The sequence below is a fragment of the Tribolium castaneum genome, chromosome 7 (genome assembly GCF_031307605.1).
Source record: "Tribolium castaneum strain GA2 chromosome 7, icTriCast1.1, whole genome shotgun sequence".
Taxonomy (NCBI): Eukaryota; Metazoa; Arthropoda; class Insecta; order Coleoptera; family Tenebrionidae; genus Tribolium; species Tribolium castaneum.
In genome coordinates, this window is record NC_087400.1 from 1,307,275 (window position 1) to 1,325,319 (window position 18,045).

Here is an 18,045-nt window from a genome sequence, read left to right on the forward strand (position 1 = left end):
TTAGCATAGTATTTTTTTTTCACTTAAAAAAAATAAAATAAACACAGTGCAAATTTTATTTCTGTTGTCGGTGTGTGACATGCACAAACGGCTTATGCGTGTGCCCTCTAAACTTATCATACTTTGCCATTTCCAACTTAGTATCAGTTTTGGGAATTGTCACCCTTCCCATGTAACTATGAATGGGCGGATACATCAATCTCTCACAATATTCATTATGCGTATCTGCCAACAACTGATTTTCGTCACTTAGACAGTTTTTCTCCCTCATCAAAGTATAATGAACACCAAAAGCCTGCCCCAGCCTTTGCCAAAACAGCTCCATCTCAGGCCTAACCCCTTCAATCTCCTCCGCATCATCCCTATCAATAATATCTGCAATTTCCGGAAGATTTGTTGTGGTGCGCGGAAACGGCAGAATTTTCTCCTTCTGTGTCTCAAGTTTCCGGCAAACTGCAGCCAAAGTAAGAATCATTTCTCCCCTCTTATTCAAATGCTCTAAACAATCGAAGGCTTTGGCTGCGTTTTCGCTCAAAAGGGCAAGTTTGCCGAAATCGTCCTTCTTGTCATTTTCCAATTTCGTTTTAAGCGTCATAAAACTGTTAGAAAAATAGTTTCTTTCAGCCTGCAAATCGGACAATCTGCTACCATCAATCTGCTTCATGTCGGTGTACTTTTGGCGGAGTTGGCGAATCCGATCGTAACATTTCTTAATGTTGTTGAATTGTTGGGCGATTAGTTCCTGGATTGAATCGTCTTGATCCTTCAGCAAATTGTGCTCCTTTTTGCGCTCTCTAATCTGCTTGTTGTAGTTTTTGATAAAGCGTTTCATGTCTTCGAACATGTTCTGGTATTTGCGCTCAAGTGTGGCTCGCAACCTTTGCAAAAGTAGCTGGTTTTTCACTTCAACTTCGTCCAGTCTGGAGAAATATTCCCCTTTTTTCAGCCGGTTGTGTTCCCGGCGTTCCAGCTCGAGCTGGTGAAGCATCGTTTTCAGATAATCAAAATTCTCGTTGTACAGCTCTCTAGCGTCTTGAAACTCGTTTTCGCACCGTTCTTGCATCAATTTGCACTATTGAAATAATTGGGAATAAGCTTTGATTTTTTTGATTTAAATAATGCTGACTCGGCTATTTTGACTTACTTCCGATTCAAAATCGGCTTGAAGCTCCTCCAACCTGTCGTGAAACAGCCACATCAGCTTTTCCATATTTTCGGAATGCGCCCGAAAATTGAGCATATACTGCTCCTCCGAGTCCCTCAACTCGTCCATCAGCAAGGAGATGGTAAAGTCCTTGCAGTCAACAACTCGCTCAAAATTATGCCACGCAAACTCCAACTCTTGCCGCATTCGCGGAAGAGCGACTTTAATGAGCATTTCCCTCCAATTTTTCTCGTATTTCTTGATAGTGAGTTGTCCATAATTCACTTCACGGGCCAGATGGTCCCTCTTGAGCTGCTTCTTCTTCTCAGCCAAGCGCTGTTTCTTCTCAAGCTTCTTCTGTTTTCTCAGCTCCCTCTTCTCTTCGGCGGTGAGATGACGGTGCTTTTTTGGCGGCATTTTGTCAAAAAATCACAGCCTGCTATGTGTGTCACGCTAAATCTAATCGAAGGTTGGGGTTTAATCTTTTGAAGCAGAACGATTTTGCAGTAATGTGGGTCAAGCACCTCTTTAGCCTTCGAGTTAAATAACAATATTGAACTGACTTCCAGACTTGTGTGCCTCCGTTAAGCGAAGTAATGGCAACGAAGGCCAGCTTATTTTACTATTTAGCAACTTGGAGTAAATTGATACGTTTATTGTCTTCATGTTTTAATTTGGCCGGTTGGGCTTAAGTGAGTCTAAAATATGGAAATTTGGAGAATGCGAGATAATCGCTTCCTCTCATTAAAACTCGAGAGAAATAAGAGTAAACATCATCGGAAGAGAGCTAATCTACGGGACCATGAAACTTAATTAAATGTCTTCATCTCTGTATTCTGCACTGCTGCAAATATAACACATACACGGTAATTCCAAGCCAGTTCACATTGCTGCCAGTAACTCAATGGATTAGATTAAGTGGCAAATTTATTGGTGATTTTGAAATTGTTCGAAAAAACGCGCGAAATGACGTACGAGGTAAGATTTTTTTGTAGAAAAAATTTAATTTCAAAAAAACTTTTTTTTGTTATAAACACTATTCTCCGATAGCAACGTGTTTTAAATTAAAATGTTCCAACAAAAAATATTTTGAATAACACTCGCATACGCTCGTTGCATAAGACAGCCCTGGAACTTGAGTTTGTGTTTTTTGGAACACTTTGTATAATCAAAAATATTTTCCTAAAATGTGCCCTAAATAATGTTTGCAAAATAACTAGGCTGGGATGGGCCACCCTGTATTTTTTCCGCCAAATAAAAATGGAAAAATTTAATACAAACGCTGGTTTGTTTTTGCTTATTGTGTCATAATTTTTTAAAGTGAGTTTGCAACTCATACAACCTTGGATAAAAATTGTTAATTTATCAATGTCAGTATTGAAAAAATTTAATCTGTTGTAGCAAATTTGTAGAAAATGTTAGGTAAACCCAAATACAATACATTGTGGACATAATTTTGTATTTTAAACAATATTTTTATCAAATAGCGTATTTGCGAACAATGTGTAATCGAAAACCGTTATTAGTAGAATTTTTTAATTGTTAATGGAAAACCAGTATCACCGTTCTCAATTTTTTTCTATTTTTATGACAGTAGTACCGCAACTACAAAGAACCCGTCTGAGTAACAACCTACTTTCTTCGTGAATGTAATTCTCGAAAAATTTTCTTTCAGTTACATTTCCATGAAGTGTGATAAATATGATAGGTCCGTTTACGCACAAGGAAGACACACTTTTTTTCACAAAATTTGGAGCAATAATGAAAAAATTAGCAAAATTAAAAGGACAATACGTATATTTTAAGTCAAAAGTCGCAAAATAAGTGTCCCAATGTCACATTGTTCAAATTTTTTTTTTTTTAAATAACTTTTATTTCCAGTCGAATCGTAGAAAAAATAGTGTATACAGCTCGTACTTAATGGTTTACTTTTGATATCGATATAGCAATTGGTTTGAATTTTTTTTAATTATAATTATATACTATCTAAAATAGTAATCAAAAGTGTACATTCGCATTAAAAAAATAAAAACCACCAGTTCGAGAATTTTTTTGAAAAATGACTCATAAATTTTGTGCGTTATTTTTGCTTTAGTCTGTATATTTCCCTTTTGTGCGTTTTTCATACGAAAATACTGAAGTAAATAACTGAAATAAAAATTTAGTCACAGCTGAATATTAATTGGTTGAATTATTCTGATAATAAAGTACTGATATTCTTTAGTGTTAGTTTCGAAAGAAACTGGTTTTAATTTACCGATTTCAAAGGTTAATCTGACTACATTTTGAATGAGAGTTGAGTTTTTGACGTAGGTAACCTACATAAGTTTTTTGTCGCTATTTCTTGAAATCGATATTTTGAAAGTGATTAACTACACAATTTTTTTTTCGATTTTTTTTAATGGTACAACAGAAAATAAAATAGTATTTTTTGTTGGGTTCTCATGTACTTTATTATTTAGATTAGAATTTAAATTTCCACTTTCTACCAAGTACAAAATAATTAATACAAAGAAGCATAATTAAAAAATGTATAAATAAAACCAAAATCAACCGTTTTGTTTATTTTACTGGTGCCTCTGCCACACTTTACTTTCTCTGTTTATTAGCGAAACTGTTTACCGTTTAATTTAATTTATTAGGAAAATTACTATAATTGAATAAACTCTCAGTCTGTACACTTGCAGAAAATACGAAACGGTTAACGTAATCAAGCAACTTCAACTTCACTAAATAGATATGTAAATTTACAAAAATATATGTATTTTTATTAAATACTTGCATTTTTTCTGCTATTTGAAGAAAAAAAAAATACGAATGAAATTGTTAAATCTAATTGACCAAGAAGCAGGAAAATGTCGTTTAATTAAAACCGCTGATAATTTGGGTGCATTTCTTCCTTGGTGAATGTTATGGCATTTTGATTGAATAACACCTGCATGATTTTGTGGTGGGGCACCTGACGCAGTCCTGCGATAGTGGGACTGTTTAACAACATAGTAGCCCCCGGATTTAGAAATCCATTTGAATTTGTCAATCATTGATAACTCCGGTCAGTTCTTTCCGGCCAGCGAAAGTGTAACACAGTGATGGAACTTTAAAACTTTCGGTGCCAATTTTTTTTGTGATTTTTGTGTAAAAAATTTAAGGTCAGTGCCAATTAGTTCAAGCTTCTCTTCTAGGATCAAAACTGGTTTCTTTAATTCATTTCCACAATTTACTGTATATTGCCCCGGTTTTGCAGCTGACTGAAATGGAATCCCAACTTTTTGCATTTTTATTCAACATTTCGAAAACAACTCGTCCATTTATCATCGCGATAAAATAGCAAGTAGTTTAAAGTACAAAATAACACAGTAAAGAGAAATCCCCGCACGGAAAATAATTCAAAACACTTTCACTCAACATAAAATCAAAATTATTCCGTGATCCGAGTAATTAAATATTGGCGAAGGTTAATTGTATAATTTTGAATAATTGCAACTTTATTATAGAGATTCTTCCCATCCAATGCCATAGAAAATTATTCAATCATTTTGTAAGCAACCGTAAAGATAAGCTTGGGTTTTACGTTTTTAACAAAATTAGGAGCATTGTTTCGGAATTGCCAACAAATCCTTGAATTTGACAAAATGTGACAATCAGGACTTTGTTGTGGGAATTAAACCTAATAAGCGTAACATCCAAATTTAGGCGAATTTAATTGAATGCTGTTACATAATGAGATCCTGTTAGGGTCCAAAAATCTGTGAAATTAAATTACTTCAGCGATTTTTTATCTGCAATAAAATGCATAATTTTAACCACAAGAAGGTTGAATTTTATGTGAGCAGTGCTAATTTATTTCCTTGTTAGAATGAAATTATTAACTGTACCTACTCTTCAGACAAAACCTGAAAACATGCTAACCCATGTTACTCAAGGTCAATAAATTCAGCAGGACTTGGTAAACATTTTCTTATTTCTTATGTAAGACAATTAAGCCTATTGTGTTAGAAGTAGGAAAATTTTAAGGTATTTTGCTGCGATATTCGCTTCGCTAGGTGCGATTTGCATTTTCATTGTTATTACCATGTAGTTCCCCTGCCTTGATTCCTTAAATATATTGGAACATTAGAAAAAAAACAGTAAAAAACTAATAATAAAAGATAAATAAATAAAAATAATAAAAATTAATAGACTGTAATAATTGATAAATAATAATAAAAAAAATAAAAAAACTATATTCCCACCCTTTTATCGAAGCAAAAATAATACAGGGTGATTCCAATAAATGTAACTCGATTGTTCAAAAATCAATAGTTTTGTGCCTATTTTTGCTTACATTTTGCATTTTCTAAAAAATGTTTATGAGATAATCTCAGCGATATTTGTTTACAATTTTTTGTGGTCAAGTTCGAGGTCATCGACCAAATTTGAATTTATCAAGCGAATAAAATCCCTCATATTTTAAAATACCTATTTACTAAAATTCAGACACAATAAGTAATTTTTCTTGTTTTACTTCTAGTTTCATCTCTTAAAATTTTTGTTTTGAGTTACCCTGTATATACAAAGTGCCACAAAAAGATTGATATAGTTGTTTTATTTTATTTTATTTTATTTATTTAGTTTATTTTTATTTTTCGATTTTACTTAGATCAGTTTTTTTGTTCTTATAACAATAAATGTAATATTTCTATGTGTAATGCTCATAATAACCCCATTATTATGTCGTACTTACTGTAAACAAACAAAAAAATTAATTTCTTGCGATGGCAATGTGGGTCCTTGAATAAATAAGTAAGACTTTGGTCATGTACATGTTTTTGCTTATAAAATTAATATTTGACTTAAAATGTTTACAAATATTTTTTTACACAAATCTAACAGAGAATCTAGACCACATTTTATACAAAACGTATGCGGTTTCTGATTTTTTGGTAGGTATTATGAGGTGTAAACGTTTTAAATAAATATCAGATTTTTTTTTCACGCTTTAGAATTAATTGACACCTAAATGTTAAATCTTAGGTATGTTTTAAAAAAGACATTAAAAAAAATCTTTCATGCCACTTAAAAATTTTGATTTTTAAGAAGCTTCTTTATTTTTTTTTTAATATTCGACTCTGAATAATTTTAAGCAACCAAAGCTCATATTTCCTTCTTTTAAACTTAGTCAATGTAATTTGTACCCCAAACTGGGGTAATATTTTTTTTTTCGTACAAAATAAGACAAAATCAAAAAGATACAACCTTTTATATCTGTCAATGTTTTCTTATTTTGTTAAATATTTTTTTTTATTTTTAGTTTCATTTTTCTAATTATTTTTTTATTACCAGAGAATGTTAAAGACTTGTGCCTTTTATCCAAAATAGTGAACAAGAAAGTCGGTTGTCATTTAAAAAATTAAAACTAACGTAACAACTCAAAAACGAAAGTCGTCACAAATGTAAAAATATAACATTTAAAAAAAAATGACCAATAACATTATCTATAGCAAGTATAGGAAGAACTGTAAAAAATATGTATATTTACCATTTGGAAAACATAGTTCCTTCTTTAATTAATACAAATTTTAATTGTTTGTTGTTTTTTTATCTATCAGAGAATTGATATTACTACCTTATGTTTAAAATAAAGTAACAAATTAGATACAATGTTAAAATAAGCTTTTCGCTCCAAAAATGTATACACTAAAGTTATTTTTGAAAATTTTGAGTAATTTATTCGAAGTTCTCTACTACTAAAAAATAGAATCGAAATCTTTCATTAAACTCATTAAATTAATTAAAAATTTTATCAAACAATTACGTGTTTAAGAAGTTTTTGGTAAAAAAACATTTTTTCCAGATCCTCCAGCACAGCAAAATGGCAAAAGCTAGTAAACCGACCCCGGCCAAAAAACCCGCCTCCGAAAAGCCATCAAAACCCGAAGTAAAAGAACTCAAAATAAGCGACATGAGCTGGAAAGAACGCTACATCTTCCTCACTGAAAACATCACAGTCGAACCCATGCTAGCTTGCTACATAATCCCCAGTGTATTCGCAAGCTTAGCCACCCAGAACTTAAACTTAGAAAAAGCCTGTCGCGTAAATTTAGCTTATTCTCCCGAAGTTTGCGACGCTTTGAGCGTCCGCAACACCGCAAACTACACCAGTGAAGAGCAAGCCGTCCAGCAGCTGGTCGCCTCCATGGGTGTGTGGAAGACCATGCTCCAGAGCGCGCTCCCGGCCTTCCTCATCATGTTCGTGGGCTCGTGGAGCGACCGCTGGGGCCAGCGCAAGCCCTGCATGCTTTTGCCCATCGTTGGGGAGCTGTGTACCGTGCTGGGTCTGATGGTATGCACGTTTTTCTTCTACGAACTGCCCATGGAAGTCGCCGGGTTCATCGAAGGTCTCTTTCCGGCACTCACCGGGGGCTGGTTTACAATGTTCATGGGTGTTTTTAGTTACATTGCTGATGTTACAACGCTGGAAATGCGCACGTTGAGGATCGGGATTGTGAACGTTTTCTGCTCGCTGGGAGTGCCCATTGGGCTGGCGCTGAGCGGGGTTTTGTATAAGAAGATTGGGTTTTATGGGGTTTTTTCGGTTTCGGCTGTGATGTATGTGATGGCGTTGTATTATGGGATTACGAGGTTTAAAGAGGCGAAAAAAGTCGATGTGCCGACGCTGGAAAGTAAACCGTGTGCCTTTCTGAGGGATTTCTTTGATGTGAGGCATTTGTGGGAGACGTTCAGAGTAGCGTTTAAAGAAGGAGAGAATAATCGCAGGAAGAAAGTCATGCTGCTGATGCTGGTGGTTATGGTGGTCATTGGGCCCTTGCATGGTAAGTTACAAATGAAATAGGTTCAATACGAATTTTTTCTACAAAATGTTCAAAATTTTTTTTTAATTTTAAATTTAAGTCATTCATCTTATTTTAAGTCTCCTTAAATGCCGGGCTTTTTAACTGTATCTCAAAAAATAATCACCATAGAAAAATGAGCAACTACACAATTGAAACGAGTTCAACACGAATTTTTTCTACAAAATGTTCAAAAAAATTTTTTAATTTTAAATTTAAGTCATTCATCTTATTTTAAGTCTCTTTAAATGCCGGGATTTTTTACTGTATCTCAAAAAATAATAACCATAGAAAAATAAGCAACTACACAATTGAAACGAGTTCAATACGAATTTTTTCTACAAAATGTTCAAAAAATTTTTTAATTTTAAATTTAAGTCATTCATCTTATTTTAAGCCTCCTTAAATGCCTGGATTTTTTACTGTATCTCAAAAAATAATAACCATAGAAAAATGAGCAACTACACAATTGAAACGAGTTCAATACGAATTTTTTCTACAAAATGTTCAAAAATTTTTTTTTATTTTAAATTTAAGTCATTCATCTTATTTTAAGTCTCCTTAAATGCCGGGATTTTTTACTGTATCTCAAAAAATAATAACCATAGAAAAATGAGCAACTACACAATTGAAACGAGTTCAATACGAATTTTTTCTACAAAATGTTCAAATTTTTTTTTAATTTTAAATTTAAGTCATTCATCTTATTTTAAGTCTCCTTAAATGCCGGGATTTTTTACTGTATCTCAAAAAATAATAACCATAGAAAAATAAGCAACTACACAATTGAAACGAGTTCAATACGAATTTTTTCTACAAAATGTTCAAAAAAATTTTTAATTTTAAATTTAAGTCATTCATCTTATTTTAAGCCTCCTTAAATGCCTGGATTTTTTACTGTATCTCAAAAAATAATAACCATAGAAAAATGAGCAACTACACAATTGAAACGAGTTCAATACGAATTTTTTCTACAAAATGTTCAAAAATTTTTTTTTATTTTAAATTTAAGTCATTCATCTTATTTTAAGTCTCCTTAAATGCCGGGATTTTTTACTGTATCTCAAAAAATAATAACCATAGAAAAATGAGCAACTACACAATTGAAACGAGTTCAATACGAATTTTTTCTACAAAATGTTCAAATTTTTTTTTTAATTTTAAATTTAAGTCATTCATCTTATTTTAAGTCTCCTTAAATGCCGGGATTTTTTACTGTATCTCAAAAAATAATAACCATAGAAAAATGAGCAACTACACAATTGAAACGAGTTCAATACGAATTTTTTCTACAAAATGTTCAAAAATTTTTTTTTATTTTAAATTTAAGTCATTCATCTTATTTTAAGTCTCCTTAAATGCCGGGATTTTTTACTGTATCTCAAAAAATAATAACCATAGAAAAATGAGCAACTACACAATTGAAACGAGTTCAATACGAATTTTTTCTACAAAATGTTCAAATTTTTTTTTTAATTTTAAATTTAAGTCATTCATCTTATTTTAAGTCTCCTTAAATGCCGGGATTTTTTACTGTATCTCAAAAAATAATAACCATAGAAAAATGAGCAACTACACAATTGAAACGAGTTCAATACGAATTTTTTCTACAAAATGTTCAAAAATTTTTTTTTATTTTAAATTTAAGTCATTCATCTTATTTTAAGTCTCCTTAAATGCCGGGATTTTTTACTGTATCTCAAAAAATAATAACCATAGAAAAATGAGCAACTACACAATTGAAACGAGTTCAATACGAATTTTTTCTACAAAATGTTCAAAATTTTTTTTTTAATTTTAAATTTAAGTCATTCATCTTATTTTAAGTCTCCTTAAATGCCGGGATTTTTTACTGAATCTCAAAAAATAATAACCATAGAAAAATGAGCAACTACACAATTGAAACGAGTTCAATACGAATTTTTTCTACAAAATGTTCAAAAATTTTTTTTAATTTTAAATTTAAGTCATTCATCTTATTTTAAGTCTCCTTAAATGCCAGGATTTTTTACTGTATCTCAAAAAATAATAACCATAGAAAAATGAGCAACTACACAATTGAAACGAGTTCAATACGAATTTTTTCTACAAAATGTTCAAAAATTTTTTTTTATTTTAAATTTAAGTCATTCATCTTATTTTAAGTCTCCTTAAATGCCGGGATTTTTTACTGTATCTCAAAAAATAATGACCATAGAAAAATGAACAACTACACAATTGAAACGAGTTCAATACGAATTTTTTCTACAAAATGTTCAAAAAATTTTTTTATTTTTAAATTTAGGTCATTCATTTTATTTTAAGTCTCCTTAAATGCCGGGATTTTTTACTGTATCTCAAAAAATAATAACCATAGAAAAATGAGCAACTACACAATTGAAACGAGTTCAATACGAATTTTTTCTACAAAATGTTCAAAATTTTTTTTTAATTTTAAATTTAAGTCATTCATCTTATTTTAAGTCTCCTTAAATGCCGGGATTTTTTACTGTATCTCAAAAAATAATAACCATAGAAAAATGAGCAACTACACAATTGAAACGAGTTCAATACGAATTTTTTCTACAAAATGTTCAAAAATTTTTTTTAATTTTAAATTTAAGTCATTCATCTTATTTTAAGTCTCCTTAAATGTCGGGATTTTTTACTGTATCTCAAAAAATAATAACCATAGAAAAATGAGCAACTACACAATTGAAACGAGTTCAATACGAATTTTTTCTACAAAATGTTCAAAAATTTTTTTTAATTTTAAATTTAAGTCATTCATCTTATTTTAAGTCTCCTTAAATGCCGGGATTTTTTACTGTATCTCAAAAAATAATAACCATAGAAAAATGAGCAATTAATAAATATTATGTTTTTTTTTCTAAGTAAACTTTCCCAAAAATTTTCTGAAATTTCCTTTAGTAATTAATTAAATATATTAAAATATTAATTAATTAAATTTTTTTTTTCAAAAAACTAATTAACTTCCTGAACCATTATGACTTGAGTTAAATAAATTAGGAAATAGGGCCAAAACAGTACAGGGTGAATTAAACAAAAATTCACTGATACCGAGTGTCTCATTAATCGTTGTTTATGTGAAAAAATTCAAAACGCAAATGATGAAAAAGATATTGCAACACACTGTATTTTTATTTAGCATCAATGCGGATTTGTTACAAAGGTTAAATCACCGCAATTTTCCACATTCGCTAACAATTGGTTAAAAATGTGTTGTTTTGTGGGTTTTAATGTAAATAAGTACCCACTTTTTGTTTCATTAACCTTCGCATTCATTTCTTTTTTCTTTGCAAAGATTTAATTACGTTGACACGTAACATTGACATCGATGTTCACTCAAATTTAAACCAACGCTGTGACATTTTTGTAAATAAAATTATAATTTTTAACCCAATTGTAGGTATTTACTAACAACTAGTAATCTGAGGATGTTTCATTTTTTATTTATTTATAAATAAAAAGTAGGTACAAGGTAAATCAAAACTAAACAGAAGAACAGAGAAAATTTTATTTGCATGTGTAAGCAATATTTGATGATAAATAATAATGTAACTATAAATAAAATGTCAAAACCCTGAACCTTGAAAATCGCAAAATTGCCAAATAATGTTTTTATGAAAAAAAACCGGGGATTCCCTAAACGGTGTTTTTGGACTGAAAAATAAACTGTGTAAACTACAGCTTGTTCCCAGCCAAAGTTTAGTTTTTAAACTGCTTTAAAGTACTGAGAAAGAAAGAAAGGCTGGGCAGGAAGCCTTCACTGAAACAAGAAGCTTGATATGAGGCTCAAGGAAACCGTTTCTGCAATAATAATCTATCGTGCCAAACGCAACCTTCACTTTTCAAAATAACATATATTTATTATTAGAAAAAAAAAGGAAAATAAATTACGAAAATTATGCAAAAAAATTGAATCTTGCTGATATTGAGAAAAAATTTCCTGTTATATGCAGTTGCAAAATTCCATAATGATTATTTCAGTGTATGTTTTTTATGTAGTTTCGTTCCTTATTGCATTGTTAATTGCCGAAACCGTAAGTTCATTAGCATATTTAAAATTCTTAGTTGAACCGTAAATTAATGTAAAAGTATGCAAATTGCTACGGTGTGATTATGATTAACGATTAATTCTTGTCAGATATGTCGGATCGTTACGTAACATATCATTAATCGGACACTCATTTGTAATTCTATTAGAGAAAATGAAAATGGCAATAATCGAATTTATGTAACTTTGCAGTGTTCCTCTAAACGGGTCACGGACTTCCATTCAAAAGTTGCAATATTGTAGAGACTGATCCAAAAGTAACGCTAATTCATAGCTTGCGTTTAATTGCCAATATTTTTTGACTTTGTAATTTATATTTAATTTTTTTTCATATACCAGAAAGCCAAAGATAACAATAATAATAAAAATAATAATAATAATATATAGATAAATAAATAATAATAAAAATAATAATAATACGTAGTTATTTAACTAGGAAAATCAAGGAAGAAATGTCGATTGTCATAAAAAATAAGAATGACGTCACAACCAAAAAACGAATGACAATATAAATGTAACTATGACGTCAAAATGTAGCATTTAAAAAAATAAAATCAACCTGTTTCAGGATTTAAAAAAATATATGTATTACAAAAATATGGGTTTTGTGTGTTGGGTACTTCTGGTTCAGAAAAAAACACACTTTTGTCGTGTTTTTTTTAGAAAATTACAAAATGTTTGAACAATCTAACAGTAAAGTGCAGTTATTAACACGTTCGTTGGTTCATTTCCGTAAACAATGACCTTAAGAAATAAATATCATCAACAATATCTTCCAGGTGAGATGAACGTGACCTATCTATTCACAAGATACCGCTTCAATTGGGACGAAGTGGACTTTAGCATTTTCTCAACCTACAGCATGGTGACGAACTTAATTGGTAAAAATTTTTTTAACCCATTTTTCCCCAAGAATAATCCCTGTGTTCCTCCAGGAACTTCAATTTCCGTGGGCGTTTTCAGCCACGTTCTAAAAATCGACGATGCCATCATTGGCATTTACTCCTCAATGAGCAAAATCTTATCAAGCTTCGTTTACGGTTTTGCGAAAACATCCTTGGTTTTCTATTTGGGTAAGTAAATAATTGCTGAAAAACCTTCAAACGTCAATTACACCACTGATAGGTGCTATTAATGACTCCTGGTGCTTCCTGTTCATTTAGTAAAGGTCACTTAACATCCAATTAATATTTGTTGCAGGCGCAATTGTCGAAATACTCAATGGAACGTCTTTTATTGCCATGAGGTCGATCGCGTCCAAATTAGTACCACCTGATGAACTTGGTAACTAAATAAAGTGCAAATAAGTCCACAATAACTTGATTCGTTTCAGGAAAAGTCAATTCCTTGTTTGGAGCTTGCGAGGCTTTAATGCCCCTGGTCTACGGCCCAATGTACAGTGCCACATACGCCGCCACCATCAATGTAATGCCGGGGGCATTTTTCATACTTGGCGGCATACTTACAGTACCTGCAGTACTTATTTTCGGGTAAATATTTTGTACTCGTGTTACATACGCTATTTTTTCTACAATCCCACAATTGTCTGACAATTAAAAAATTATTTATTTCCCCTAGTTGGATGTACGTCCAGCACAAAAAGGACGCCAAACGGGCCAATTCGGCCGAATCCGGGCCTGTGGACTCCATTCTGCAGGATGTCATCTCGTCGACGGCCCCCAAAGAGGCACAAATCGGAAGTCCGGTCCTGAACGGTATCAGGAAAGCTGGCCTTAATAATCCAGCTTTTGAGATGGAGAAATGAAACTACAGTGTGATACTAAAGTATTAAAATACCGGGCGGTTAATGAATTTTTTTTTGTACATATTAATTTCATTCAAGGGTTGACGTTTTAATTTATTAGGCTGTGCAGAACTGTGTTGATATATACGTATATTTTATTTTAAATGAACAAAAAATTGAACCAAGTAAATTGACAATTTACCAGCAATGCAAACGTAATTAATGTGATTCATTTAAAAAATGTTTTTGTAAATAGATTTCTGTTGCTGTTGTAGTTTTAATTAAAACACAAAAGTTTTATGGGTTTTGTGGTCCATTGAAAATAGTGAACATTGTCAAAGTCGGTAAATCTAACAAAAAATTTCTTTCCCATCACTTAAAAAATCTTGAACTCGACTTTATTGGATTTACAGATTTACGTACAATTTTCAATGTTTTCTGGAATGCAGTACCGAATTATTATTAGATTAGGTGTAAATTGTAATATATTAAATAATAAAAGAACAAAGTCTTGTTTTTTTTTTAATTTATTCTTCCCTCTCCCAATTAAATTTTGAAAAAAAAAGTCAAAATAAACCTTTCGTTGGCCGTTTTTTATACAGGGTGACTCTGAGAAAAATATCGAAAAATATATTTTGGCCGAGCTTTCAGCTGAAAATTTTGAAAGCTGTCCCAAGATTGTCAAAATGTCGTACTTTGTCATCACGGGCAAAAACGACTGCCCTAATACCACCCACGCCCTCCACGTAGCTGATTACTTGACCCGAAATCTCCCCCATTTTGTGTACCACTCTGTGATAAAAACAGAAAACGAATGGATGGTCTCAAAATGAAAACCCAAACCCAAAAACCTCAACCATGCCTTTGCAGATCTACTTGGACCAACTAAACAGTGAAAACAACTGGCACCAGACAAAAAGCCCCGTCATTTGGAAGGAAATCAGTAGAATGGGAGGGAAAAAGTACCTCATTGGAGGACTTGGAGAATTTTGGGAGTACTTGTACGACTATTACGGATTCCAGTCACGGATGAGTAAAGACGATTTGAAGAAAATCATGGCTGATAATTTACTTATTGTAACATTTCGCTTAAAATTATGATTTAACGTTACTGTAAATTTAGGCATCGTTGAAACAAGAATGTCAAGTTCATACTATTAGCATTATTGGTTGTAGTAACAGTTCAGTTCTGCAACCACATATCTACGAGTTACAACAATGTTTCGATGAAGGTCAAGAGACTTTACTTGAAATAAAACTGTACGATCAGCGATTGGACGATCCGGATGAGGAAGATGTAATGTTGGAGGTGATTGACGAAATTAGAGATACACTTAAATGCGTTCCTCAAAACTTACACATTGTTCTGAGCCAAGAGGAAGCCATCAGCAACTGCGATTTGCTTATCATTGTACAAGATTACAGCAGGTTAGAAAAATACGTGAAAAATTGAAAAAATATAACTCAGAAAAATTTTGTTGCAAAGAAATCGAAAAAATCAGAAATTTTCTTAATAAGATTCTCTTCTTTATCTTCTTCTCTAGATTTTTTGTTCTACAGATTTTTTCTTCTCTTCTATAGCTCTTCCAAAAGCTCTTCTTTTTTTGTAGCTTTTATCATTCTCCGGTTCTTCTCTTCTATTTCTATAGCTCTTCTCTCCTCTTTCCTAGCTCTTTTCTTATCTTCTCTAGCTTTTTTCTTCTCTTCTCTTTCTCAAGCTATTATCTAGCTCAACTCTTATCTTTCTTTAACTCTTCTCTAGTTCTTTTCTTTTTCTGGCTCTTCTCTGTCAGAAGTTTTCTCTAACTCTTTTTTTTTCTTTAATTTTACTCCTTTTACTCTATTTTCTTCTCTAGCTCTTACCTTCTCTTTCCTAGTGCTTCTCTTTTTTTATAGCTTTCTCTTCTACAGCTGTTCTGTAGATATTTTCTTTTTCTAATTCTTCTCTTCTCAAGCTCTACACTTCACGAGCTCCTCTTTTTCTAGCTTTTCTCTTCTCTAGCTCCTCTTTCCTCCACCTCTTATTTTCTCTAGCTCCCCATTTTTTAACTAATTCTTCTCTTCTCTAGCTATTTTCTTCTTTAGCTCTTCTCTTTTTTCTCTTAGCTATTACCTATCTAAATGTTTGTAGAAAGTCTGGAGAAGATATAGACTTGTGGCTGGACCGCTGCCGCAAAAGCATGGTCCTGCTCGCTGACGATGTGAACCATTTCGCGAAACGTAGCCTGAGAATCGTCCTAAATCACCACGGTCCTGTTTGCTTTAACGCTTCAGTTCTTATGGAATATTGCACTACCATAAGACTAACAAACATTGTTGCAGTAACAACGGATGAAGCTATTAGTATTATTAGCCAAATGGCTGAAAAAGTAAATGAATATGTGGAGAATTTCTGGTGTCCACCAGTTTGGGGTTTTTGTGGACTCATGTCCTACATTCCCATACAAGCTACATGTATCAAAACTAACGTTTATAGACCGTTCAAAAGGGCACTCAAAGCTAAAGCTACTTCCAAATTACCTAAAGGTGTAATACAACCTGAGATTAGGTTTTTGGAACATTTGATCAAGACTGAAGATGATCTTTACGAAGAGATTGAAAATAGGAAGGAAAAGGAAAAAAAGTTGCTTGGGAGAGAACCGATTTTGCCGAAAGTTAGAGCTCTGGGGAGTTTGTTGAAAAGATGGTACGCCAAAGAGATAAATGATGATATAATTTCGTTGGGGATCTATTCCAAAGGTAAAAATACCTATATAAAAAAAATATTTAACGCAGAAAATTCTAGGCACTTTTGGATTCCCTAGAGGTATTTGCGTCTCTCAACCAGTTTTACTCAACGAAAATAGGGTGTGGACACCAATTCCTAATCTTCCATTACGTGAAACAACCAAAGCAAAAATTCAAGCAATTTCTTTACACATTGACAATACTCTTAAGAAATACGGGCTTGGCCAGAGATTCACACACACAGATTGAACTTTGATTGGAGTTAAAACAAATTAAACAGTACAAAAAATCTAAAAAAAATGTTTTCTTTAATTAGAACTTGAACAAAAATCACGTTTTTCAAGAAAATTTCAATTATGAGTTATAAAAGTTAAAATAAATAAAACAGCTCGAAAATTAAAACTCAAGAAGAAATTTTCAAGTTGAAACATATTTCAACGAAGTTTTCATTAAGCAATTTTTTTTATTATTTTTTTTAAACGCATTTTAATATATTTTTATGGACTTCTATATGCCTTAACAACCCACTAAAGTTGTTAAAAGTCCACAAAAAGTCCATATGTCCGATTTTTTGATGTTTGATTTTGTCAATTTTTGTCGCGATTTTGGTCGATTTCGGGCACGCCGAACATTTATCGAGCAATAGCTCCGGAACTGTTAGAGATAACCCCACGAAGTGTATTATCGTTGGAAATCTCTTTAAATTATCTATTGTTTTCAAAAAAAATTATTGTTCTCCGGCTAATAGTTTTCGAGCAAATTGCTGATAAATGCAAAAATTGATAAAATTTTAAAAAATTCATAACTAAAAAACTATTGGGAATTTGGCAATTTTCTTGATGCCAATCGATTCCCCGGATCATTTTGCATTGGTGTGAATCAAAATAGTTCCAATTTTTAGAATCGTTTAGCCGTAAATGAGAAAATAAAAAAAAAATAAAAAAGTTAACACCCCCCCTTTGAAATCGTTCAATTTTTAAAGTGTCTCAAAATCAAATAAAACCAATACTATCTTATAGATTTTGATGTGCTCTTTCCGATCTAAAAAAGCGTTTTCTCCTAGCTCTTTTAGTTTGGCCGTAATCGGCGTTTGAAAATTGAAAATTTTTTGCGAGATATCGCCTTGAGTCTTATGCCATTTTGTAGAGTTTTTTATTCCGGTTATCCTCCATTTTTCCGTTGCTCGATATCTTTAATAGTTTCGCCGTAATTGGCGATCGAAAATTGAAAAAAAGTGAAAATGGAAACCTTTTTTTGCGTTTTTCTCGGAAACTGTAAGACTTAGAGCAACGAACAAAAAACCATCTGATAGCGCTTATTTTTCTCTATTTTTTCGTCCAAACCCGGAGCCGCTCCGGGCAACGGTTCCGGCTACAGAGGCGATCAAAGTTTTACACAAAAAAAAATCATAAAAAAAAAACTAAAAGTCGTAGAGCATTGCGGTTTGTTCGATTGAATTCTACGGCTCATTTTACGTATTATATCGATTTTTCACAAGAATTAAAAATTTAAATTTTTTTGCCTAAATTTAGGGTAGCCATTT

General features: G+C 32.0%; 3 protein-coding genes across 4 annotated transcripts; 2 read left to right on the forward strand and 1 right to left on the reverse strand.

The window, feature by feature from the left end:
- Nucleotides 1-42: 42 nt before the first annotated feature.
- On the reverse strand, nucleotides 43-1,590 carry LOC658129 (dynein regulatory complex subunit 2). The gene is made up of 2 exons (XM_964539.4): nucleotides 1,145-1,590; nucleotides 43-1,072 (listed from the first exon to the last, which is right to left on the reverse strand). Exons 1-2 carry the CDS (start codon nucleotides 1,559-1,561, stop codon nucleotides 56-58), a joined length of 1,434 nt encoding a protein of 477 aa, XP_969632.1. The 5' UTR covers nucleotides 1,562-1,590; the 3' UTR covers nucleotides 43-55.
- Nucleotides 1,591-1,986: 396 nt separating this feature from the next.
- LOC658211 (uncharacterized protein) lies at nucleotides 1,987-14,288 on the forward strand. 2 transcript variants are annotated; one of them, XM_015982644.2, is made up of 7 exons: nucleotides 1,987-2,122; nucleotides 6,978-7,956; nucleotides 12,811-12,912; nucleotides 12,967-13,104; nucleotides 13,232-13,315; nucleotides 13,365-13,521; nucleotides 13,610-14,288. In XM_015982644.2, the coding sequence occupies exons 1-7, from the start codon at nucleotides 2,111-2,113 to the stop codon at nucleotides 13,794-13,796; spliced, it is 1,659 nt and encodes a 552-aa protein (XP_015838130.1). In that variant the 5' UTR covers nucleotides 1,987-2,110; the 3' UTR covers nucleotides 13,797-14,288. The 2 variants fall into 2 exon arrangements, with proteins under 2 accessions (XP_015838130.1, XP_008194580.1); XM_008196358.3 differs by lacking the exon at nucleotides 1,987-2,122 and adding an exon at nucleotides 4,139-4,293.
- A 121-nt stretch (nucleotides 14,289-14,409) lies between these two features.
- Nucleotides 14,410-16,802, forward strand: LOC100142113 (putative malate dehydrogenase 1B). The gene is made up of 5 exons (XM_008196389.3): nucleotides 14,410-14,596; nucleotides 14,646-14,852; nucleotides 14,899-15,203; nucleotides 15,907-16,514; nucleotides 16,561-16,802. Exons 1-5 carry the CDS (start codon nucleotides 14,462-14,464, stop codon nucleotides 16,749-16,751), a joined length of 1,446 nt encoding a protein of 481 aa, XP_008194611.1. The 5' UTR covers nucleotides 14,410-14,461; the 3' UTR covers nucleotides 16,752-16,802.
- The last annotated feature ends 1,243 nt before the right edge of the window (nucleotides 16,803-18,045 follow it).